The 26,380-nt window shown below is 32.1% G+C and overlaps 2 protein-coding genes across 4 annotated transcripts; one reads left to right on the top strand and one right to left on the bottom strand.

The window, feature by feature from the left end:
* Positions 1 to 5,844: 5,844 nt before the first annotated feature.
* On the top strand, positions 5,845 to 8,627 carry LOC105159746 (1,4-dihydroxy-2-naphthoyl-CoA thioesterase 1). Of its 3 annotated transcripts, none has more exons than XM_011076933.3 (4): positions 5,845 to 6,008; positions 7,132 to 7,409; positions 7,821 to 8,012; positions 8,190 to 8,627. In XM_011076933.3, the coding sequence occupies exons 2-4, from the start codon at positions 7,278 to 7,280 to the stop codon at positions 8,340 to 8,342; spliced, it is 477 nt and encodes a 158-aa protein (XP_011075235.1). In that variant the 5' UTR covers positions 5,845 to 6,008; positions 7,132 to 7,277; the 3' UTR covers positions 8,343 to 8,627. The 3 variants fall into 3 exon arrangements, with proteins under 3 accessions (XP_011075235.1, XP_011075231.1, XP_011075233.1); XM_011076929.3 differs by having other exon boundaries at positions 7,126 to 7,409; XM_011076931.3 differs by having other exon boundaries at positions 5,845 to 6,012; positions 7,126 to 7,409.
* A 361-nt stretch (positions 8,628 to 8,988) lies between these two features.
* Positions 8,989 to 15,292, bottom strand: SIP2 (seed imbibition 2). The gene is made up of 13 exons (XM_011076928.3): positions 15,069 to 15,292; positions 13,345 to 13,561; positions 12,802 to 13,046; positions 12,385 to 12,475; positions 12,211 to 12,259; positions 12,011 to 12,102; positions 11,792 to 11,902; positions 11,246 to 11,368; positions 10,445 to 10,997; positions 10,266 to 10,333; positions 10,046 to 10,180; positions 9,646 to 9,952; positions 8,989 to 9,562 (listed from the first exon to the last, which is right to left on the bottom strand). Exons 2-13 carry the CDS (start codon positions 13,533 to 13,535, stop codon positions 9,221 to 9,223), a joined length of 2,307 nt encoding a protein of 768 aa, XP_011075230.1. The 5' UTR covers positions 13,536 to 13,561; positions 15,069 to 15,292; the 3' UTR covers positions 8,989 to 9,220.
* Between the last annotated feature and the right edge of the window lie 11,088 nt (positions 15,293 to 26,380).

Below are 26,380 nucleotides of genomic sequence, written 5' to 3'. Positions count from 1 at the left end.
AAATCTTGGTTCTTTTGAACTTTAGGGCACTATGTTAGGAACTTGTTGGACAAAACAAAGTGGTTCCGTTTGTCCTTACGTACTTCAATCACTTAACAAATGTCATTCGTATAGACAGTTGTTGTTAATTCGCGATGACGTGTTCGGTCCAAATTTTAAATGGGAAATAGTGAATATTTTATTATTTAATTTTTTTAAGTGCTAAATTTTATTCATAAAATATTGCTAAATTTATTTTTTTATCTGGAATTGTTGATGAGTTATTTATCTAATATTAATTAGAAAATTAGGTGTGATTTTGATAATATATTTCAATATGTAATGATTGTTTCTTGAGATAATAAAGTATTATTTAAAGGAGAGAAGAGAGAGGTAATTATCCCTATTTATAATCAAAGAATATTAATTTATGTCTGTTTGGACACAACGGTTGGAAAAATGATAATAACTGAATAAAAAATCAGTTCACATTTATTGGGAGTACATTTTTATGTAGTTGGCTTTGGACTAAAGAGACACGTCAATCCTTTAAAAAAAAAATAATCACGGTTTCATTTTTAATTTGTTTTGGTGTGTTTTGTAAAAATAAAAAAGAAAAAAATAAAAATAAATAAGTATGTATTAGAGATAGCGTGTATGTTTGGATTTGTTTTTGGAGATAATATAAAATAAGTATGGTATGTTTGATGTTGTTTAGTGGAAGACAAAAACTACTGTTCCATGTCAAATCATGTCTCTTTTATATATATTTGTATATATGTATGAGTGTGTATATAATTTTTTTTAGTTGTAGAGTTTATAATTAGTGTAGACTTATTTGGACAAAAAACAAATGAAGTACTGTTTCAAAACATTTCAAAATACTATCGAAACTTTCAAAACAAATCAAGAGAAATATTGTCAATGTTTGACCCATCTCCGAGATGGGCCAAATCAACCAAACACTATAAATAGTTGTTCTGGTACTCCGTTCAAGTAAGGGTGGCAATGGGGCCAGAATAGAATGGGTTGAGGTGGATTTGAAACTCTGTTCTGCCAACTCTGTGAAGGACTTAGGGAACCCCCTCCCCCCATAAAATTGGTTGAGGAGAGTCTGACCCGACCCTTTTTTTTTAAATTCAATTATTTCATAAATATAAAGAAAAAAAATTCAACATATTAATTATAAATAAAATTGTATCACCTTACTCAAATGTTCAAGTCCCAAAAAAAAAAGTATAAATAAAATTATTCATATCAAAATCAGAAAATTCATATTCATTACGTATTAGTAACAACTTCTTCATCTTCCTCATCGTTAAGCATTGTCAAATTAGTTAAAGAGTAAATTATAACGGGTTCTTTTGAGATATGTTATAACTATAAATAGCTATTGTTGTTTGAAAATTTTATAAAATATTTTAAAAAATTTAGAAGCTCACCCAAACACCCTCCCCTATGTTTGGTTTTATGTATTTGCATTTCTCGAGATAAGATAAAACACACCCAGTGTTTGTTTGTATTTTCTTTTTTTTTTTACATTTTATGTGCGTGGTTTTTTATTTCTCAACTTTCTATATATAATATATTTATATACACTTATATATATAATATAAAAAAAGACATGTTTGACAATGAATAATGATTTTTGTCTCCAAAAAATACAATATTAAACATACAATATTTGTATATATATATTTATATATAAAAAAAAATATGATTTGACAATGAATAGTGATTTTTGTCTCCCAAATCCTAAACTCACACATATACCATTTATTTTAAAATATTTTAAATTATCTCAAAATACAAATCTAAACATACCATCTATTTCTAACAAACACTTATTCATTTCTATTTTCTCTTTCTATCTCTAAATTATCAAAACAAAACACTCAAAACACAAATCCAAACAATATGCTCGTGTCTATTCACTGCTTAGTCCACTACAGTAGCGACAGAGCAGTTAACAACAATACCCATAACAATAATATCTAAGTCTAATTTGTCATTTGCTTAAGCCAAAAAAGGCCCAAGAAAGAGTTGGCCCGAACAAGGCATTTGGGCTGGGGCCCGGTTTCTTGTCGAAAATAAAATAACATATAGGTAAAATTGGAGCGCAATATTTAAATATATGGACCTTTTCGCCCCTTGAACCTAAATACCTACTCTAAAGGTTATTGTGGGTATTTTATTTTTAATCTAGCTGAATAATTTTACCAATCAATCACAATAATATAGGTCTAGATTTGATGTCTCAACCACTTAGAAATTAAAATCATAGGACCAAACAATTAATCATAGTGTTATGATTATGTTGTACCTTGCACTTAGTTCATTTTACATCAGTTCTCCAGACGAGGGGCTTGGAAGGGAGCACACGGCCTTGTTCCCACAGACGATACCAAATGATGTGCCTTGCGACTCGATCAATACCCCGTTGTGCGATGTATTGTCCGCTCTATTCTCGTATAAGTCTAATGATTCTATTTTAAAAAAGTGTTTCACTAGGAAGAGAAAATCTTGAAACTTATAAACTATTTAAACTTTTAGTCTGCACTTAACGCGGGATGCTTTGCCTAAATAAAAAAGGGATCAATATATATTAGGTTACAACATTAGGCAGGACAGAAATAAAGAATTATTATCACCTTGAATCATTAGATGCTTTTATCCTAAAAGAATATGTAAACTGATTAATATTTAAATGGAGTCTGTGCTATTTATATTAGAATTTAATATGTGAGAATTCATTTTGAGACGGATGGCAACGGAAAAAGTAACGGAAAGGATGCTCTAAATAAATGATGGGTGAGAACTGATCCTACAGTCTGACGTTGTCTCAAACACTATTTTTGTCTTTGTGTCTTCAAATTTCATTCAAACCGTCCAAAAATGTTAGGTAGTAGTTAACAATAAAAGATAATTTTGATTTACCAAACTTTGGAATCATGAATAAGAACAAAATATTTAATAATTATATATTTAATTAGAGGACGATTGACCCAACTTATTTAAAATATCTTATAAATTCATACATCTTTTTTAAGATATTTTTAGAATTGATATAATTTTAGAATTTGAATTGAAAATAATTTTGAATCGCTTAAATAAAATAAAATCGTCTTTAATTTATAAGGTGTTTGTAATAACGATATTTTTATAATTAGTATAATTAAAATTAAAGGAGTTTGTTTTGATTTTACTTTTTGCTAAAATATTTTATTAGCTGTTAATATTTTATTTATCATAAGCTCGTTTCATTAAAAAAACAAAAAAAAAGCACCAAACGTTATGTAATATCTTATAAACTTTTAAATATCACATAATTTATTTTAAAGAACTTATAATCTCCTACAAAAACCCTATAAATTTTCGCCTTTGATCTGAATAAATTTTTATTTGATGTAGGCAAACGTACCACATTGGTTGCAAATAAGGAGTTTGAGTGACTTATAAGCCTCAAGGTCTTCTCTCCCTAGCGAGGTGTCTTCTCAGAACAAACCCATGAAGCATTTACAATGTCAAAGCAGATAATATTTCTCGTAATTACCGAACAAATCGCAAGCCACATTTTATTTATCATAAGCTCGTTTCATTGAAAAACAAAAAAAAAAGCACCAAACGTCATGTAATATCTTATAAACTTTTAAACATCTCATAATTTATTTTAAAGAGCTTATAATCTCCTCCAAACATCCTATAAATTTTCATCTCTGGTCTGAATAGGATTTCTATCTGATGTAGGCAAGCATACTACATTGGTTGCAAATGAGGACGATGAGTGGCTTATAAGCCTCAAGATTTGCTCTTCCTAGCGACGACGTCTTCTCAAAACAAACCCATGAGACTTTTACAAAATCAAAACGAACAATACTTTGCGCATTTGAGCATCGAGCAAATCGCATCCCATATCACTATCTCTCTTAATTTTCTTGATCTTTAAGTATTGACATACTTACCAACATCATATTGTTATATTTGAAATAACACACTAAACATATATCTTAAATATGTAATTTTAATATTTTTCACTCAAATATTTACAAATAAATGAATAAATAAAGTACAGGTTTTCAAATTTCATCTTATCTTATCTTATCTTCTATATAGAAAGGGTAAGGTGATGGTTGTGCAATTCAATATGTGACAAAAAAGTTTCAATTTGGCTATTATTCATTCTTTTGTTTTTCTTATTTATTTAGCAAAAATTCTATTACATTATTTATAACATCATTAATTTGAAAATTTTGGGAAAATTTTTTATTTAAATTAGATTTTTTATTTTATTATTTATTCGAATTAGATTCGATTATATGAAATTAATTATGTAACAAGTATCATTATATTTACTATGTAACTCGTGCATTAATCACTTAATTATGATTAATTTCAAGTTTCAACATTGATATTCATCATACACTTTGTGGTTTAAATTGAAAGTTGGTAATTTTGCGTTTTAAATATACTATCTATATCATGTACCGAATATATAGTCGGAATTGTGTTTTCTATCCATGATGTCTTCTAGATTATTTGGTTAAGCTTATAAGCTCCGAAATATTATTTGACATTTTTTTTCTTAAAGAGTTTATAAGATCTCAAATATAAGATATCCTGAAATTTATAGGCTTTGTTTGGATTCCACTCTTTGCGTTTTTCGAGACAAGATAAAACCCACCGAATGTTTGTTTTTGTGTTTTTACACCTTATCTGTGTGTTTTTCTGGTTTTCAACTTTACATATATAATATATATATATATAATATAAAACAGACATGATTTGACAATAAACAGTAATTTTTGTCTCCAAAAAATACAACATTAAACATAAAATATTTATATATACATATTTATATATAAAAATATATGATTTGACAATGAACAGTGATTTTTGTTTCCCAAATCCCAACATCAAATCTACACCACTTATTTTAAAATATTTTAAATTACCCCAAAACACAAATCCAAACATATCATCTATTTTCAACACACACTTACTTATCTCTATTTTTCTCTCTCTATTTTCAAAACACAAATCCAAACACAACGATAAACTTTTAAAAAATATCTTACAAATATATAAGATTAATATGTCGTAAGACGAAATTATCCTCATTTACACACACTCTCTCTCTTTCTCTCTCACACACACACGCGCACGTACACACTCTCTCTCTAGCATTTAAAAGAAATTATTGCTGTTTAATTTTTCTTCTATTCGACAAAGAGAAAGTACTCCATTATTTAATAACAAACTATTATAGTTAAATAAAAATAAGATTGCTATTGATATAATATTTACTGAAAAATATAAATTCAAAATATTATAAATTATGCAACTAAAATAGTCATTACATTAACAAAGAAAGTATCAATTATATTTCTATATCGATATTCGACTAGCATGAATACATATATATATTATTTAATTAAAAAATTTAGATAATAATTCATCATTTTTTTAATCAGTAAACAAATTATCTATTAAATTTTTATATAAAAAGTATTTTAAAATATTTAAAAAATAAATTATATAAAAAATTAATTTATTTAATTTTAATAGTACCGTATTCTTTTTGATTATTTTATCAATAAAAGTACGCCAAAAAACGTAATATATTAGTTTATCCAAATATTTATAAGATATTTTTAAAAAATTTAACCAAATACCATATTAGTACAATGATTAATGATATCAGACGTACGGATATTTATTTCGATAGTGTCTAAAAGTAATTTTGAGTGGGCGCGAAACCGTTGTCGTATTTATTGCATGCCGCGAAATAAATAAAGGAAAAAAGAAAAGAAAAAGGTGTACGTCCAATTTGAACAGTATTATATAGTTTTGTGATGATGAGGTAAGGTGAGGTGCAGTGGAAGCGCTTACAATGAAGTTGACCAATGGCGGGCCCTCCATTTCGACCTCTGGTTCAGGATTTTCTCCATAAATAAAGCCGCGTGTTTTACTTCAATTTGCTCTGCGGATGGAAGGATTCTGCTGCTGCTGCTTCATTCTCAGATAAACTGGTTGGTAGTTCCTTTTCTCTACTTCTCGATGTTCTGTTTTTAATGTTTAATAAGAAGCTCAACTACCGTGACTTTGAACTTTTTACCCTATTTTTGTTCGTTGAATTGAAGAATTAATATAGGTTGGATGTCTTCATGTGAAAGGTTGTGATTTTGGCTGGAAATTTTTGGGTGGTTTGATGGAGTTTGGTGTTTGTGATGGTTGGAATTGACAAATTCAAAGCGTCAACTGTCCGTTCTGTGTGTTATTCAATTTGGGATTTTGAGGATTTTTTTCAAATGAGTTTTGTTTTTAATGTGGCCACATCTATTTTCTTTGTCTGTTTGCACTCCTAATGTATTCTATGCCGTTTCCCCTGCGTTTTGTAGTGGGATTTCATCCAATTCTGGCCTTTTCAACTCTTCGGTTTGTTGATTAGTAACGATGCTGCAATTTTTCGGATATGATTCTGCAAGTATAATTCTATTTGCTATGCTTGAGTTTGGTGAGTGTTTGGATAATAATAACGGATCTTTCTTGGGTCCCATTTTTGTTTTGGCTTTTTTTCCCAGTTTATGGAGTAATTTTTGATAGGCTTGTGGTAGGTTTTCAGAAATTAAATATCACCTTTGGGGCTTCATGAACTTGAACTTGTCATAAACCTATGGATTCTTCCCAAATGGGTCTTGCTTTTGACTTCTGGCAATGCAAAGTGTATAAAAACTGCAGTTGTTATTGCTCAACAGTATGAGCATGTTGATAGATTAATATTCATGTGTAGATAATGAAGGTCGTTGCTTCGATTTATTTACACTAAGGTGGTTGTAAATGGTAGACAATATTGAGCAATTTGAAAATTCAATCTTCAGAAACGGAAGTCTCACCTACCCCATCCACACCGACACAAATCTACACCTACCCTTCTTCAACCATTATTGCATACGCTAAACCACTACCTTTAGAAAATTGATATTGAAGCAATGTATTGTGTTGGATTTAACTTCACATCACGACACGAAATTCAAACATGTGAATACTACTATAATTGGCACTTACAACTAACACATGTGTTGTTCAGCTGTTAAATGCTTTGTTAATATGGTTGGCACCCTAATATGACTTGTTGAGCTGCTGTAGTGACAGGTTGTTCCGGCCCCCCTCAAACCTATATGACCGGTAGTCTCCAGTTTTTTTATGGTAAGTTGGTTGCTGATTGACACAAGAAAAAAGCAGCTTCTCCTGATTCAGTCAAGAAGAGATTAATTGAATCAATCAAGAGTTGTAGAACAATGAACCAATCACCAGCGTCATCAAAGACAAAGGAATTGGATGTTGTGCTGCATACTTTTGGCTTTGAAGTCGATGAGCTTTCACCTCAGAAAGTCTCAGGCCACCTCCTTATCACTTTAAACTGCTGCCAGGTAATGCCCCTACTGTTTGCCTTCCTAACTGTAGATTTCATCTCCAAGTCTCTACCTCAATTGTTAAAGGCTTATCTGAGGTTGGTTCATTAAGTGTAACAAACCAAGATTACACACCTTCTCCCTTCTGATAAGATATGATGCTTTGATTTGAGGTTGACTTGGAACAATAAGATTGTAAAAATATCAAACTATTCAAATTAGACTCTTGTAAAGCTCATGCGAGCTAGACTCATTTAATAGTCAGACAAAGGTCAAAATAATTTCAAGTTGATAAGAAATCAAATAAAGCTTGAACTATACATTGTTCAGCTTGGGTCAACTTGTTCTTCCCCCCTTCTGGTTTTATAGTTTTACATCTATTATTAATAATTGGGTGCTGCAATTGAGTATTTAAGATGTAATGGACAGCCGTTCAAGGTCCTGCATGGTGGGGTGTCAGCTCTGATAGCGGAGTCTCTCGCAAGCATGGGAGCTCACCTTGCGTCGGGGCTGACGAGAGTGGCTGGGATACACCTCAGCATCAATCATATGAAGAGTGCAAATTTAGGCGACTTTGTCCTTGCCGAGGCTACACCAGTCAATGTAGGCAAAACCATTCAGGTAAAACTTTTATTATTGTGGTGTCGTACTATCTTACTTTCAGAATCTAGACAAACTCCCAAAAAATGAAAAGAGTTACTATATAATACTTCTGCATTTGGTGGTGCAATATATGCATTCTGAATAGTCAGAGGGTATAGTCGCAAGTGTTGAAGATCTTACTGAACTTTTGAGCAGGTGTGGGAGGTGCGCCTATCAAAATGTGATCCTTCCAAGCCTGAGATTAAAACGCTGCTATCGTCCTCAAGAGTTACTCTTCTATGCAACTTACCTGTGCCAGAATCAGTCAAGAATGCTGGAGACGGTCTCAAAAAATATGCAAAATTGTAAGTCAGTTGAGTACTAACTATTATGTTTCCACCACCAACCTTCGGAAACAATTATCTACATGTGATGAACGAGACGCGCCATTGAGATATGGCAATACTGTCAGAAAATGCGCCACACACACTCACACATAAATCCTGTATCCTTCAGTTCATATAGCCAGCCAATCAAATAATGGCAGTCCTTTGTGAATTTGTATGTGCCATTGTAGCAATTTATCAGCGTTAAATTGGTATTGCCAACAGATTTTCTGGGATTTATTGCATCAGTACTGTAAATTTTACTTTATCTGGTTTTATGGTATGTGTCTGCCGTCACTCACACACACAGAGATCAGTTTTCTTGTTCCACCCTGTAGAACACTGCTTTTAGGAGGGGTATATAAGGATGGAAAGGGATGTTGTAGCTAAAGAAGGGCTTTGTGGGATTGCCTATCCTATAGCTTGAGTATGAAAAGGGAATTATGATATTCCACTGGCTTGTGTGTAATCTGTATAGCTTTACTGTCTGTACTGTGTTGTTTTACCCTGAAATTCAAGAAACAGTACATACAATATTCAGTTGGAGAACAGCTCAACTTACATCTAGTGATCAAGGTACAATAGCTAATTAGAACTGAACTGGAAAGAGCTGAGAGAAGAAGAAATGGTTAACATGAGAACCAACAGACATTATATTATTACATAAACTGATAACTGGTACACAGGGCAATTATTTCTCCTCAGGAGAGGCCTCCCTAAAATCCTCATCCCTTTCTTTACTTTATCATACATAAACATCCCACCGAGCATAAAATGATTTACTTTCACCCTCATGCATGGATGAAAATGCTGAGCAATGGAGATTTATGAGAGCAGGAGTTTGTCAGGTTAGAAACATACTTAAACTTGGATCTCAATCGGCCACCTATACATTTCCTCTTTTGGTACTGGGATGTTCAGAGTTACCAATCCGGTTGCAGCTTCAAAGTTAAAGGTGGTCTCGGTATTGCCAATAATGCATTTCAGGGGACGTTGAGAAGTGTAGAATCCAAAGCGCCCACATCCACGGACCTTCAGAGTGATAGTTGCTGCTGGTGGTCTGTTTTCACTTAAAACCCCGGACTCAGTGCTGTCATCAAGAAATTCATTTGTTTTCTGGATTTCATACTGCTCCACAGCACCACTTGAGTTGAACATGTCGAGTAAGCCAATTGGTGCAAAGGAAATGTTTGCTGTGATTTTCTGCATTAGGAAATGAGATCATTACGTTAGTCCAATAATTATTAGAAACAAGAAGTAAATAGCGCAATCATAGCAAACCTCACCTGCAGAGGACAAAGGTGGAAGAGTTCATATTCAAGGACCTTAAGGGTCACAGGAATTGAAGCGCCCTTTGGCAACTGAAAAACTTCGCCGGACCTATGGGCATAGACTATTGTGTCACCATTCCAATCTGGTCCAGCAATTTGAGCTATGCCGTCGACATCTATCGCTTGAACCGAGCTAGTAAGAGTGCCAGGGGAGGCATCATGAATGCGTGTCTTCTTAGCTACCTTGCACCAGCCTGCACCTTGGCAGTTGAAGACACCAACCACCCCGGAGCACTTGTTCATGTTCCAGATTTTAAGCAAGCTACATAACATACGAGAGGGAGTGAAGTTCAGTTTCTTTACAGATGAGAATTCAGAGGATAGAAGATATTGGGATGAGATTTATGCCACAAACCTTGTCCCATCTCTGGCTGGATCCACAAAGAGACAGTCCAATGTAGGTCGTCCAGGCAATTGCGCACGAAGAACTGATCCATCAGGAAGAACTAGCTTTTTCAAGAGCTCAAAGTTGTGGTTACCCGGCTTGTCACTGAATGGAACAAGGATGAGATATGAAACCAAATTTAATCAATCGCATTATAGAAAACAATATTAGAATTTGAATATGAGATTACCTGACATAAATAGCGCATCCTCCAACAGCTCGAGCTGCAGCATGATATTCAGCCGCTGGGTGCAGGCTCTGTGATAAAAGGGCAAAAAGTAAAAAATTACATGCACGCATTTTCCATTTGTACGTTCCTTGGAGAAAAACATCAATAAAGCTGACTAAACGTCAAAGATATATACTCACGTGGAACATATCCCAATCAGGTTGCATAAATTCTCCCAAGAATATTGTATTATAAGCAACTGAAGAAATGTGGATGGTGTGCGAAGCAGGATCACGAGGGTAGAAATCATCAGAAGCTCTAACAACAGCAGTTTGTCGGGCACTGTATATTCCATCAGTATTATGGCACATGCAAGCAATGCATCCATTATCAGGGAAGTTGCGTGCAATGGAAGCTTCAAGGGCCTGGTGGTAGCTACGAGTTAGAGAAACTCTACCGCCATGGCCAGCACCCAGAGTCTCGATGATATTCTGTACATCAACTTTGACACCATCGACTCCACAGGAAGCCAAATAGGCATGGAGCTCATTATAGAAATTGAAGACCTTCTTAGGGTGCACCAGGCCCAAACCATGTACAGCAAGACTATCCATAACTATGTCGGGTTGGTTCCCTAGTACACCAGGAGACTGCACCGGGTATGCCAGAGCAGTGTCGTAGTGCTCCATACCAGTACCTGCAGGTTGCACTCCGCCCCAGTAACCTGCCAGAGCGTGCCACACATAAACATACCTGAAACATTGGAAATAATAGCATGTTAATATTTAGCATATAACATTTGCAAATGCATGTTAGATAGTTCAAAATTCAAATCTGACTCTATTATTGGGCCAAAAGTATTTGCAGGCAAAATCAAGACCAGAGGAAATGGTAGGAAGTCATATACCCTCGCTGTAAATTCATTGTAGGGGTTCAACAGAAGAAAAAGGTATCCTGATGAATTATATAGAAGAAAACAAGTACGAAGTTGGAGAACTTACTTGACATTGTGCTGCTGCTTGGCATCATTCACAACATGTTTCAGACCTGGTTCCTGTTCATCAGTTTTGCCATTCTTTTTGAACTTTACATTCTCTTTAATTCCTGTTAGCCTGTTTGCGAACCTACAAATTAAACATAGAAGCATGTCAGGTATAAGTTAACTTGAAGTGCCTCACATGACAAATGTGAGTCTCCACAAGAGGATAACAATGAGTGTAGTGGATGTCCTCCAGGATTAAGCCTATGTAATAAACAATCAGCAACCCTCCAAAATCTTGATAATAAAGAAACCTATCTTCATATCCTCCAAGAATTAATTTCAAATGAATTTCCTCAAAAACCCAAACCTCCTCTTCAATCAGACTTTCAAGAAATCATCAACATGTTTGATTCCTCCAATTCTAAAGTTTCTCTATATATAAGCAAGCTTAAGGAATCAAATGCCTTAGCTAAAGAGCCAGCTAAATTGATGTTCTTTAATTGTCAAAAGCAGGTTGAATTCCCACTCTTCATGAACTAAAAAGTTGAAATATTAGATGTCTTACTGAGCTCCTTCTTGTACAACACAGTTGGGATCTTCCTTGACCTCACTTCCAATCTGTTGCCACCCATCATCTATGATCAGAAAGCGCGGAGGTGCACCTCCCTCAGACAAGCTGCCATAGCAAATATTATTTTAGCAACCTAATTTCGAATTTAAGAAGAAGCCATAACCTTACAATATCTATTTAGGACAAAGAAATTGACAAATCACTAGACTTTACCTTTTAAGTCCTTCTTCAACACCTTCGGCAGTGACATCAGTGTAGAAAGCATCCCATGTGCACCAGCCAAACCAGTCAAGGAATGCGGGCAACTACAAGAAGCCCAAAATATATGTATAAGCATAAATCAAGTACTTTGTCTCTGGCCTGAATCCACACAATCAATTCTAAATGTGCTACTCATCATAACATATTCTCACCTTCTTCTTCTCTCGGTGGTGAAATGTTTGCATGTGTTTCTCAACAGCTCTGTTAAAAAAGAAATAATTTTAATATATCAGAAGAAGACTAAGAGTTCAATGACTGCATAACAAGCATTTATTTTTGTTTTGGAGGAAGGAGTTGGGAGCTGCAAACGACAAACGAAGCCTTACTTCACAGCCTGATTGATGACTTCAAAAGGATTTGTCCCAGCATGCATGTAAACAAGGTGAAGTCCTTGGTCGGTTTCAACAGCATTATCTCCTGCAAATAACACAAGAGACAAGGTCATTCATGTTCTTTCAAACTGAGAGCTCTTTTATTCATGGTTTTTCCCCTTCAAACCTATGAATTCCTTTAATATATGCATTTGATGACAGGGGAGAACTGATTTCTCCATTGTAGTCGTATTTGTCTTTGGTAACAAGCACAACCCAGCATACAAGACCCCAATTCTCTTTTTGTATGATGAATGGATTCTATTGGCCTAATGCAATTGGCAAAACTGAATGTAAGCGGCCTAGGTACATACATCATCTTTCTATGCATATGCTTATCCCAAATAATTTTTGGTTCTATGGATTACTCACCACTTTCAAGGCAAATCTCCAGCTCATTCTTCTCATTGCCCTGAAGAACTGCACGGAACTGGCCTTCAAGAACAGGTAGGAAAACAGTATAGATGGTTGGAGCATCTTCATGCTCGCTTTCACTTGTGTCTCTGCTCTCAACGAGCATGAATTGGGTCTCAAGTGGAATATCCTTCCCACATGTTCCCATTCTCTGGGTCATCCACCAGAGCTTGAAACGAAATAAGCACATGAAGCGGACATCCCTATTACCAAGGAAAATTAGGAAATAAAGTTACTAAATTATGTTTTCAAATGTACAAGTAAACATCAATATGATAAATCCCATCAAGGAACTCAAGTGGAACTTAAGATGGTTCTTTTCAATTAAGTATTGTCCAGTTTGGCTTTATCTCCACAAGACAGCAGGTCTAAATATCTCAATTATTTTCTTGTGTTGGTTTGCAAAAAACTAATCATAAGAAAAAAAGATGCAACCAAATTAGAGAGCTAAACAACAAATCACATAAACAAATAATACATCAAGAACAGGCTAGTGCTTACTCTAGGACACCAACTGGGAAAACATGCAGGCTTTTGCTGTTAGAAGCTGTGGCACCGATGAATGCACCTGCAACGAGGCCGACACCCGATCCTGGAGTAAGCACAATGTTGTCAGGAACCCCTGTGAGTATGGTTTTTCCATGTACCACAAGGTTCCCGTCATTGACTGAGAGGTTTGGTGTAACCGTCATCTTTGCGTGCTCTGCTCGGGAATTTACTGCATCAGAGACAGATAATGAGCATAACCAAAAAAATCAAACGTCACCATCTTTGAGCAGATCAGCCAAAAGAATTTCCCAAATCTTTAAGATTGTCGTGATAACCAAATTTACTAAACAGAGTTGGAATTCAACCGCGCTGTAACCTTATCAAACTTATGTTAGAAACGCCAGGGAAAGAATTATCTTGACAAAGCAGAAAAACTTTCAATCTGGAACGGTCTGTTGATTTAAAGCGAGAGCAACTTTGGACCACTACACTAACAACCGCATCTGTTAGATCCAACTTTCAACTTTTACGGATTGCTTAAAAACTGGTATTTTCGCTGTCATCATCCTCTTTTTCGCACTTTTTGCGTTCGGAAACTAACGCAAATAAATCAATAAAGGCATGGAACGTAAAGCTTAATAGTTGCAGCAAACAAGTAAATATTGCCGGGATTCGAAAGTTGAGAACTGAGCGAAAATGATCATGAAGGAATAAAAATGACTCAGAGTGCTATAGGTAGCAACTGAACTTCCAAAAGAATTGCAGACTTGCAGTTACTTGATAGTTTCATCTTTTGAGGCAAAGAATTGTTTGGACAATTCATCGGCAAATTTATCCTAAAATAAATGCTTTAATTGAAGGGAAAAAACGAAAAGAAAAACTCAGCAGCATAATTATCGGAAAACACTGGAACCGGTAGATCCTGCTCAACCATCACATAACGGTCAAAAAGAAACAGAAAAGAAATAAAAACTTTCTTTGGCGGGACGTAACGGTAAATTTCTATGATAACCCCCCCCCCCCCACAAGAAATAAAAATAAAAATAGAGCCGCGTAGCAACCAAACAACAAGGATAGTTTATAAACTCATGATTTCACCGTCGATCGCCTCCAAAAGACTTCAACTTTTTCTTCTGGGAAATCGACGCAGACCAGACGGTAGATTCGAAGATAACAAATTAGAAGCTGAAAGTACAATCACCGACATCGAAGGAATATTCAAGACCATATTCCGCTGTAATTTTCCAGTTTCTATCCAAAAAAAAAATATAAAAAATATGGAGAATTTGCAATTACTTTAACTCTGTCAAATCACCTCCAAAAAGATTTAAACTCTTCGATCGATTCGAAGGTCCAACACAAGCTCGACGTACTATCGTACCCTTCCGTACATGCAAACACGGAATCAAAGATCGATAGGCAGTGAAAACAAACGCTTGACGTTGAATCATTTTCGAGGAGTTCCACCAAATTTCCGGCGAAAATAGTTTGGAACAACTTAAAAGAAATTATATGGCAGAAAATTTCACAAAGAAAGTCCGCAAAACCGTCTTCTACAAACAAACACCTGTAGAAACGACCTCAGAAATTGAAGCTCAACTACAAATCCGAGCAATACTACTTCAAGTCCGGAATTCCTCGCAAGCATACTTCAGAGCTCCAGTACTCATGAAAAATCTCCTCATATTTAACATAATTCTACAAGAAAGTAGAACAAAGAACACCAAAGACTTTACCTTGCAATATCCTTCAGCCACCTCAAAAAGCAGCTCCGGAAGATCAAATTCTCTCAGATCAAGAGGGGAGAGAGAATCTGAAATGGAAAGAGGTGAGAGCTCAGCAGAAGCGCACTCCAGTACGGAATGCAAACTTCACGCAAAGAGCAAAGGAGAGCGAGTGAAACGCACGCACACGCAGGTGCTCTCAACAATGGGGTGCGAGTCTGAAGAGGTAGCCACCTCGGTTTATATACTGTGTTCAGGGTTAAAGGTCGAGCTTCTTTCTCGAAGGAAGCAAATAAAATGACGACACGTAGTCAGGAGTTGCTTGGCACTTAATGCAGCTGTAAATCCAGTAGTACTTTTCAGGCCGGAAGTATTTTCATGCCCAAACTGTATATTTATTATTGTTTTATGATAATTTTTACAAAAATTTAATTTGACCCAACAAAATTAGTCACTAACTAAATAAAATATATTTATCATTTAATAATTATTTTTTTAATTAAAATAAAAATATATTATATTTAAAATATAATTAATTCACATCCGACCAAACTCAGAACTACAATTTTTTACTATGGACTTACATTGTCAGCAATTGAGTAAAGTTGTTTTGTTGTTTTGCCACCAAAATCTGGTGAAAGATCTTCCACTCACTAAATATTTTCTATCTTACATAATGTTAAATTACCATTAGATATACCACATATATATACAGAGTTAATTATTTTATTATTATCAAAAAAATAAAAAATAAAATTAAACAAAAACTAAAAAAAACTATAAATTGAAAGTCGGGGATCACATCCAGTATAAGATATTTTTTTCAAATCAGTAAATATTGAATGACACTGAGATATCTATTTTTTTCCAAAGTTCAATGATGAAGTCCAGTCCAAATTATACTAGAAAGTTACAGTCAACTTGCTCAGCACCAGCTGGCAAAAAAACGTAGCCAGCCCAACTTTAGTCGATTTGCTAATGAGGCAACATATAGTCTAGGTCCAATTACAGCAAGCTCAGGACACATCCACCTCATTCGACACATCCGCAATATTTGTATACGCCGAATGACTGCTCACCGCAAAAATAAGCGAGTAGGGATATCAATTTCATTTTTTGTTTCTTAGTAGGATTAGGCAATTATGAAAGCGTGTAAGTTTGTGTGAGGTTATTTGTTTTTATTTTTATGAAACTAATATTTTAATTTATTAAAAATTATGAGCTGAGGTTTCTTTATCGGGAAAGGTTGACGTGTAGTGTCATAATTTGTTGACTTCTATTTTAAGACTATTACGTAACCACATTTAGAAGCATATGATTGAGATATTGAATTGTCTTAATACGTTATTAAAAATAATATGTATATATATACATATATAAATTTGTCATAATATGCGAGAAGGATAATGATGTAATAGAGTACATTCTTAAATGTCCACATCCAATTATGTTGCTAACATCTGCCTAACTAAAACTTTAATTATGTTTGGCTATATAAAATTAATATATTTATTTAAAAATTCTTTAAATTTGGTCTAGTTATACGTAAATTCCCCTATAAATTGAAAAGTATTACATGTAGTACTCCTGATGTTTGTTTTCTTATAACAATTAGGTCCCTGCATTAGTCAAATTCACTGAATTTGTTGATATTAACAAAATTACTGAATAAAAAATCAATATTTACCCTTGATTCACTTATTACTGACTTATTGCAGGTTCAGCCAATTTTTTTGACTAAATTACCTTTATAATAGTGAAAATATACCTCGTCGCATGCATTAACGTGTAAAGAGGTAAAATTGGTAATTTGATCGTAAAGAAACTTATTTAACATGCAATATATCAGTAATTAAGTCAATACGGGGTAAATATAATTTTTTATCCAGCTTTTTTGTTAACATCAGCAAGTTCGGTGAATTTTAACTAACGGATGAATTTATTTGTTAGACGGAAGCAAATATTAGGGGTATTAGATATAATTTTTCAAATAACATGAGATTTACGTATAATAACAGCAAATTGATTATTCCATTTATTTATGTTGTTGGTTATTAAGTGATGAAGGTGCAGCTTACTTCACACTTATTCTCATTGTCATTAGTGTTATTCCCATGCATGCTCTATGTGGGGAAGGCAACATTTGAGATTATAAGCACATTTGATATACAATTCTTGTTATCCACATAATTGTTTTTGGATATAATCATTGATTCTTCACTAATTGAAGGACATTTGTGGATCTATTATTATTCTTGATTCCCTAGGGAGGGAAAAATAAAAGTTTTTTATTATAATTATTGTTTTGAAAATTATAAAAACGTATCGAGATAAGTTGACCTAATAAAATATACTTACACTTTTTCTGATTGAGCCATCTATGATTTTTGAAGCATATTATGATCTGTCGTGGTGATTAAAGCCAAAACCACTATAATTTTATATGGAGGTGTTCAAATTTATGTTTTGGAAAGTTAAAATAAAATACTGCCACTTCTTATAAGATCGGACATAATTGCAAATGCATCCTTGTTTTTTGAAAAAAATAAAAATACCTTTTTAATTTTAACATCCGTCTAACAACGAGACCATTCTGTTAACATATGTTAGATTTTCATCTAATTTTTTTATGATGAACTGATCAAAATGCTTTTTTGGATTATAAATTATAATTTTATGTATTTTTTTAAAAAAAAATTACAATATTTTTATGGACTAATATTTCATACTTATTTTATCCACTCATAATCTTTTTATAATATTTGAAATACTTTTTTATTATTAAAAAAAAATCATCAAGGGTAAAATAGTAATGTTCACCTCACATTTTAGGGGCTACATAATTATCTTTCCATTTGAGGAGATTATTTGTAATTTTTCAAACAACAAAAAAATATCCATAATTATATTAAGCCTTTTATAGGTAGCTGTAATTTACTTTAAAACTTTAAGAGCATCAATTATTCAATATTTTTTCATGCAAAATTTTAAACTCGCCACACTTTTATTAGTAGTGATTTGAGGACAATGACGGAGTTGTCTTATAAAGATTGTCGCCCTCGAGTACTCAGTCTCAAGTCGTATTGATAATCTTTGAATCATACACTTACATAATGAACCAAGTCGATCCCAATTGTAATCTTCAAATACTCAATCAAATATTCTTAAAACGTATATGAAGTGAAAGGCTTGAATATTCATGACTTTGACTCACTTGAACCAATCACATCAATGTGACGTAAAACGTTATACTCTGTAGATAAATAATAGATCGAAAGACTTGAATAATTAGTAGTACCATCAAGGCAAGTCGGGACAATTCGTTCCGATTTGTGTTTGTGTCGATTTTTAATTGTTTGATCATTTCAACCATTATTGAACGATACCTTATATGTTTCACTGGTTCTTATATGGTCCTTATATTAAATAGTTATAGGAAATTTTACCCAAAATCTTTACGTTGACTACAATTAATCAATTCCAAAAAATAAACTTAATTATCAATTTGAGATTCCAATGATGGACACAGTAAAAAGTAGCAAATAATTAAAAAACACATAAACAAAAATGAGTAAAGGAATAAAGACCTTTACAATCATGATTTGACACCATAATATTATGACTACTAATTAGTATTCAAATTTGGCGGGGTCATGGAATTATTATTAAGGATAATTATATAAACACCCTCCATTTATACTTTATTTACATAAATTATTCATTTTTTTTACGTCATTATGAGAATCATTTATGGCAATCAAAATGTAAGAATAATTTATATAATGATGTTAATATTTGTGGGAGGTGTGTAAATTTTTAAAAAAAAAAGAGAGAATAATTTATATAAATAATATTGACATTCCTGATGAAAAAATATGAATAATTTATATAAATAAATCATAAATCAAGAAATATTTAAAAATATTCCTTAGTATTAACGACACAATCATTAGTATCCGAACATCTTGTCATGTCAAATTAAATTTCCACGTCAGCTCCAATTTCTTTTTTTTTTTAATTTTTTTTTAATTTTTAGTTTTCTTTTTGGGGGGTAGGTGAGATGAATGTTTTGGTTAGCTAGCTACCTAAAGAAATCAGGAGATGGGTCTTCTTCACCATTCCGCCCACAGGCAAAGGATAGGGAAATATATGCTGCATTCAATGGATTATCATCATGCATGTCCCCTTCATAACGTCAAACTCTGAATTGATGTCCAAAATGTGGTCGGCTTGAAAACGGGTTGGTACCTCATTTTGATTATCGTGATATTATCATCGTATAAATTTATTGGTATTAAAGCATCACCCGCAATTTTGATCCATTGAAAGTTCTAATTTTATTCGATTATTATTCAAAGAACGCCGTATGATGTCCGTAGGGAACAAAAGAAAAGTCGTTTTGTTGTGTTTTGGTATGACGTTTAAGTTGTATGGGTATCTTGATACTTTGTGGTATTAACCATTACATATGTCGGCAGTGAAATATACATTGCAAACGAAAAATTGTGGTTCAAATCGATCCATTCGGATTGTACGAATTTATTTTATTTTATTTAATAGTCAAGTCGAATAATTTTGCGGGTTTAATTTATTCATATTATCTTACAAGTTAATTTGGACTTAAATATACAAAGATGGGTGAAAATATAAAAAAGAAGAACTTATTTGTTGTTGTAAGTTGAGACTTTAAATAAACAATAAAATAGGGATAAACGCATTTTTTGTTCTCAAATATAGTCACTAATGCGATTTTGATACTCAAACAATTAACGTCATAATTTTGGTCCTCAAACTTTAACTTTTTTTTGCACTTTTGGTCCTTCTGTTAACTTTCTGTTAAACTTAACAAAAATTTCATTGAAAGTGGACAAAAATTTTCGAGTTGTGATCCTAATGCATCCACTTTTCCTATTTTCTTCAAACTTCAAAAGAAAATAAACCAAAAATATTAAATTTGAGCAATAAATTTATATATGGGTAAATGTTACATTTGATCCCTTAAGTTTTTTGTTCAGAATCACTTAGCATTCTTAAACTTTAATTTTTATCTCAAATTGGACCCTTTGACCATTCTTTGATGAAAATGTGGCCGGATTTTGAAAATGGTCAGATGGACCAAATTGAGATAAAAATTAAAATTTTGGGATGCTAAAGTTAAGAAATAGATTTGAGGGACTAAAGTGATTTTAAATGAAAATTTGAGGGACCAAATATAGCATTTTACCCTATATATATATTAGTATAATATTTAATTAAGGTTTAATTGTCATACTTGAAATTGGTGGGCAACATCATTAACAATGGTTTATAAATGTGGATGATCTTTTTTATTTTTTATTTTTATATTAATATAGATATAATATAAATAAAATAAAATCGAAAATAACCCTATTAACATTCACCTAATCCTCGGTATTGGGATGGAGAAAGGGACAAAGATACTAAAGGCGTGTTTTTATTATCTGGGGAGTTGGGATTATAATAACAGAAATGAAAATTAGGGATTTTAGTAATCATAAGCGCGACACTAACATGTGAATGATTCCAAGCATAATCGCTTTTCACTCACTACTAATTTATGTTTAAAGTCAATTAGGGATTTTAGTAATCATAAGCGCGACACTAACATGTGAATGATTCCAAGCATAATCGCTTTTCACTCACTACTAATTTATGTTTAAAGTGCGGTTTTATCAATGATTATGATTGCTGGGGAAAATGAGTGGTCCAGATCCGTTTGAAATCAAAGCACCCCCCCCCCCCCCATATTTTCAGGAAATATGAAAAGATAATTTATGATTGGTAGACTACTTTGGACAACTCATGTTTTAATCTAATAGTTACGATCGAAGTCTTATTAACTAAGTACAAATTTATGGTTTGAGTTCCATCAGAATTGAAGTACGAGTTTTTTTTCACTTTATGTAAATTTATTAGTCTCTGTTAGGTTTTCATGTATTTTTCATTATAAACTGATGAAAATGCCCTTGGGAACTAAGAATTCTAATTTTTTATTGTATTTTATTTATTTTTAATTTTTTTATAAATTAAGTGGATAATTGTTATATTATTTTTTCATTAAACATCAATCGTTATTTGTAATTTTTTAAATAACGAGGGATAGGTCGTTGTAATTTATCCTATTAATTAAGTACCCCAATTACTTAAATACATTTAGTCATGTAACTAAATTAAGTTTAAATTTTAATTAAACAACCACATTATAATTACACAGTTATTTTGTTTATTTGATTTTGGGAGGTAAGGTGCAATTCAGAAGCTAAGCTAGCTAGAGTAGATGCATCTTTCTAGGCACTGTTAAATTAAAGCAGCCGAACTTATTTTTTTCTTTTAGTTGTTATATACAGCATACGACTTTTTACATTATTCAATACATTTGATAAGTATACATGAAAATATAGGAGAAATGTCTATAATACCCTTAATGAAGGGTATTCCGGTCTTTTCGCCCTAGGATCTGCATCCCTTCTACCGGACAGGTTAGAGCAGGCTTGACCCAGACCCGCCTATCCTCTTGAAGACTCAGGCAACGACAACCGTCTGATCATGGATGTAAGCTAGCTGGATAAGGCCATGTGACTCATTCAATAGTATCCAACTAAAGCCTATAAATACCCAAAGATGCTATATTTCAAGGGAATGAAGACCGAGTCTTTTCGATCTACATCTTTAATCGCATACTTTTACCTCGATCCACCTAACTTAAGCGTCGGAGGGTTGTTGTCGGGGACGTACCCGACGAACTCACTGTACTTGTCTTGTTCCCAGGAACCCAACACTTGATTTTGGTGGAGTTAGCAAACTGTGAGGATGCCGCTCATCCAAATCGCTAAATTCGAGCAAGATTAACATTCAAATTTAAAAAATAAATCAGCACATCAATATTTTAAAATTAATAAATACGTTCAAATGGGATAAAAAAAATAAAAAAAAAAACAAACAACATACTGTTACAAAAGCAGACGTACACCGATATTCATGGTTTTTTTTTTTTAAATTATGATATCTCAATTTTATCAATTAAATAAAGGTTGAATGGAAAAATCATGGATTAGAAGTAACTAAAATGAAGGAAATAATTAATTCTGATTAAGCAGATGAAATCCAAATGTTTTATGATCAAAGGAAAAGTGATAGAGGAATAATTATTAATTAGATGTAAGATGGATTAAATAAGTGTAATTGATTGATGGTGATTTAAAGTTGATAAACCTTTACCACCACCATATGACAATGCTACTTTTTCATATGCCTCACACTTTTATGTGCAAAAACTCACATTCATATAAACCATTGTTGTTATTATTTTGTACCTTAGTTTATATTTTTGTGATAAAGGTGGATTATGCTTCTCAGACCAGCAAAATACGTCTTAGATCTTTCAGTAAAGAGATTTACAAAATAAAAAATCGTTAAAATTAAATGTATTTTTGGATTCGTAATTTAAATTATTTGATATTTTTATTTTTTTTAATTTTTTATGATAGTATTTTAATTATATATATATATATATTTTTAATTTTTATGATATTTAATTATTATTTTTAAACAGATAAAACACTCATCATATGGGATCTGAAGGGTTCATTAGCTCTATCCCATCACTTCAGGACACGTTTCTCCCTGCTCCTACAGTGGGCAGCACATGGTACTGCCATCTGATGCCGTGATTGTGGGACCCACTCGGGAGTACCACGGCTCGCTGCATGACAATTGGGTGGTCTACCAACAGGTATCTGCTCCGGCGTTTTATTTACACATATGGGCGACCACAAAAATACTTATCCAAATTAAATTTAGGGGGTGTTTGGTTAAATTTTTTTAAAATATTTTATAAATTTTTATATCTTATAAAATATATTTTAGGAGCTTATAAAATTATTGAATGTTATTTTAAAAATAAGTTTTTAAAGTATTTGAATAAAATAAGATATTAAAACTTATAAGACGGGTACTATTGAAATTAAATAAGTTGTTATTTCTTGACATATTTTATTTTAAATATTTTTAAAATGCTTTTACAAATAGTATGCATTAGTTTAATTTTAAATAAAAATTTAATAGATAATTTTTTTACAATAACAAAAAAAATGACGAATTATTACCTAAATTTTTGAATAAAAATTATACATATATACATTCATGCTAGTCAAATATACATTAAGATAGATATATAATCGATATTTTTTTTTTATTAATGTAATGATTATTTCTAGTTATATAATTTATAGTTTCTTGAATTTATATTTTTCAGTAAATATAATATCAATATCAATTTATTTTTATTTAACTACAATAATTTATTATTAAGTAATAAAGTATTTTCTTTTTTTTTAATATTAAAAAATTTAAATAGAAAAAAAAAAAAACAATTCAATCCTAGAGTGTGTGTGTGTAACTGTATGAATGGAAATATTTTTATATTATGACATATTAATTTTATATAGCTTATAAGATTTTATAAATTTTTTTTTAAGAAAGTTAACTTTTTATTAAAGAATTTATAAGATTCAAAATATTTTATTTTGAGATCTTATAAGCTATTTAAAAAAAATAGCCAAATAAATATTAAGAGTTAATAAGCTTTCAAATATCTTATAAGATGTTTTGAGAAGTTTATAAGTTCAGCCAAACACCCTCTTAGTGAAATAAAATCAATTACACCGTAAATGTGATATATTTATTAACTGATCGCTCATTTTCTTTTTATAAATTATACATTAATCATACCATAAATATATTACACTTATCATATAATTGATTTAGATCCAATCAAATTGAGTCCGGATTAAAATTTCCAAGACAGCAATCTTGTCCTTTTCAAGCATACAAGACAAGAATATTGCTAAGTGGCCTTTACATTACCAATCAATCTTTATAAACTATAATAATAATTGGAGGAATTTAGACATTGAATATTGTGGTGATCTACAAATGTCCATTCAATCAAAATCTTAGTTATGGAATCTTACAAAGACCCTTTTCCCTATAATTATTATTACATATGCATTCCTCACTCTATGGAATACACCCCACATTTTATTTTATTTTATTTGTATTCTTGAAATTATGTACGTCCAGTACAAGTTCAGTACGTTATGTACCAATTATTAATGGACTTATAATTCTGAATTACGAGTTAATGAAAATCTATTATAACTATCTCTCTTTATTTTTATTTTCAAATTCAAATTCTTTAATAATAAAAAATATTTATAGAAAAGAAAAAAAGAATTATTACAGATGATGGAAGGCATCGGAGGGATGGCAAATAAATGCCAGGGGAGTGTGACAAAAATTGCTTCGTTAAGATGTACACAACTATCCATCAATCGGTCACACTCTACTACTTTAAGTAGGAAAAGTAGTGATAAGGGTAACACTATTTCACAACTTTAGTTGCAGGCCATATACATAAATGCAGGGCTCACAACAATTTTATAAATGACTTGATGTAGATCTAACTTGTCAATTTATTGTGATGTAGATCTAACATTTCATATTTTTGGTTGCTACTCTTTCTTCTAGTGGGAGTGGTACGTTTTACGACAATGAACATTTAACATAAAATTAGACGTTATAATTTTTTTGACGTATTAACAAACGTTTTTTACATGTCAGAGTTTAAAATCGTGGGTTTTATTTCCATAGGAAGCAATTTCTATGGATGGGATCATACGTCCGTATAGCTTTTCTTGTGTGGGCTACAATCGAAATGTTGTATGATTTAAAATTTCAGATTGTGCTATGTTTTTAATAAATCACATACAATCACATCATGATTTCAATCATTGACTATCGTAGTAATCAACATACTATGATGCAGAATAAGAGGCGGATGTATTTTGAAAGCGTTTGGATATACGAAAGTCGAAGGTATAACTTTTGCTTCGGGAGGAGCTAAGTGGCGATCTACTTATCGTTTAGTACCCAACCCCTCACCATTATTGTTGTGAGGGATTACTATTCGTTGCAAAATTCCATAGCTTTTACCACTCTTCATACTTTGAATTTTTTCAATTTTCAGTCGACTTCAGTTAATTTTCATATTTTTTATAATTATATTTTGTGCTTGAAACTTTACCAAACTATTACTAGAATATTGAGATATTCTTCGGTCGAATTTCAAGGTTAATTTAGCCGTTTCAGCCCTATTTTACACCAGGTTATGACTATTCCTTTTAAATAACTGCAAACTCTGTTATGAAAATCATTCAACAATAAAATATTTTTACTTCAAATTCGAATTCTCAGAATATTGGAGACGTGTTCTTTTTTATTCCTCAATTTCTATCAATTCGACTCCATCATATTAAGTACCAAATATCAAAGTAGAACACAACTACAACTAAAGCAAAACAACCAACATGCTGATGGCATTTACACTCGTGACCTCAATTACGTCAACTTAGTTAGACCCCGTTGCTATCGACCATAGCTTTTCGTAAATTAACCACAGTGAATCTGACAACAGCCCTTACTATTTTAACTTAAACTGCAAAAAAAATTCCGAACGTAATAACTAAATTCGTATTTCACACAAATTTTCCAATTTAACCTAATTCTCCATCTCAATTTCTATTTTCCCTATCAATTTCATTTGTTCCCACTAAGTGTGAGCTCTATATATATGGAGTTATATCCCAAAAGAACAAACAGCATAAAAGGTGGAAAAGAAATCATGTTTGTACAATAAATAGTGCATATAGGTTAGGTGGTGGTCCATGAAGCTCTTGCAACAACCATGTACTAAAGATGAGGTTGTAATGGTGAAGACCTGTCTTCTCTTATACTAATTATTATTGTTTGGTAGGTTTACATCATTTTCAATTAATGAATTCTTAATTAATTAAGCATAATTGCCTTTTAATTATCATTTAATTCTATAATACAAGATATTTTTGTTCTCCATGTAAATATTATTGATTTAATGTTGTTCTCTCATGTGTTTCTGTGTGTGTTTTTACACAGCATGTCGTACATATGAATATAATATATAGGGATAATTATATTCCCCTCTTTTAAGGCTTGATGTAATTACACGTAAATTCTTTGGTTGAGAAATTACATCTAGCACCCATGAGGTTTGCTTTCGTCTGACAAATAAGTCCCCCTGTGAATCAAGATTAACTGAATTTATTAATATTAACAAAAAAATTGAATGAAAATTAATATTTACCATCGATTGATTTATTACTGATTTTTTTTTTTTTGACTAAACTACTCTTATAACGGTGAAAATGTACCTCCTCACATGCATTAATGTGTGAAGATGTATGAGGATAATTTGATCATAAAAAGAT

This window comes from Sesamum indicum, linkage group LG4 (assembly GCF_026168435.1).
Source record: "Sesamum indicum cultivar Baizhima isolate 11 linkage group LG4, ASM2616843v1, whole genome shotgun sequence".
Lineage (NCBI taxonomy): Eukaryota > Viridiplantae > Streptophyta > Magnoliopsida > Lamiales > Pedaliaceae > Sesamum > Sesamum indicum.
Note: the sequence above shows the minus strand (reverse complement) of the source record. Positions and strands in the feature narration are given on the sequence as shown.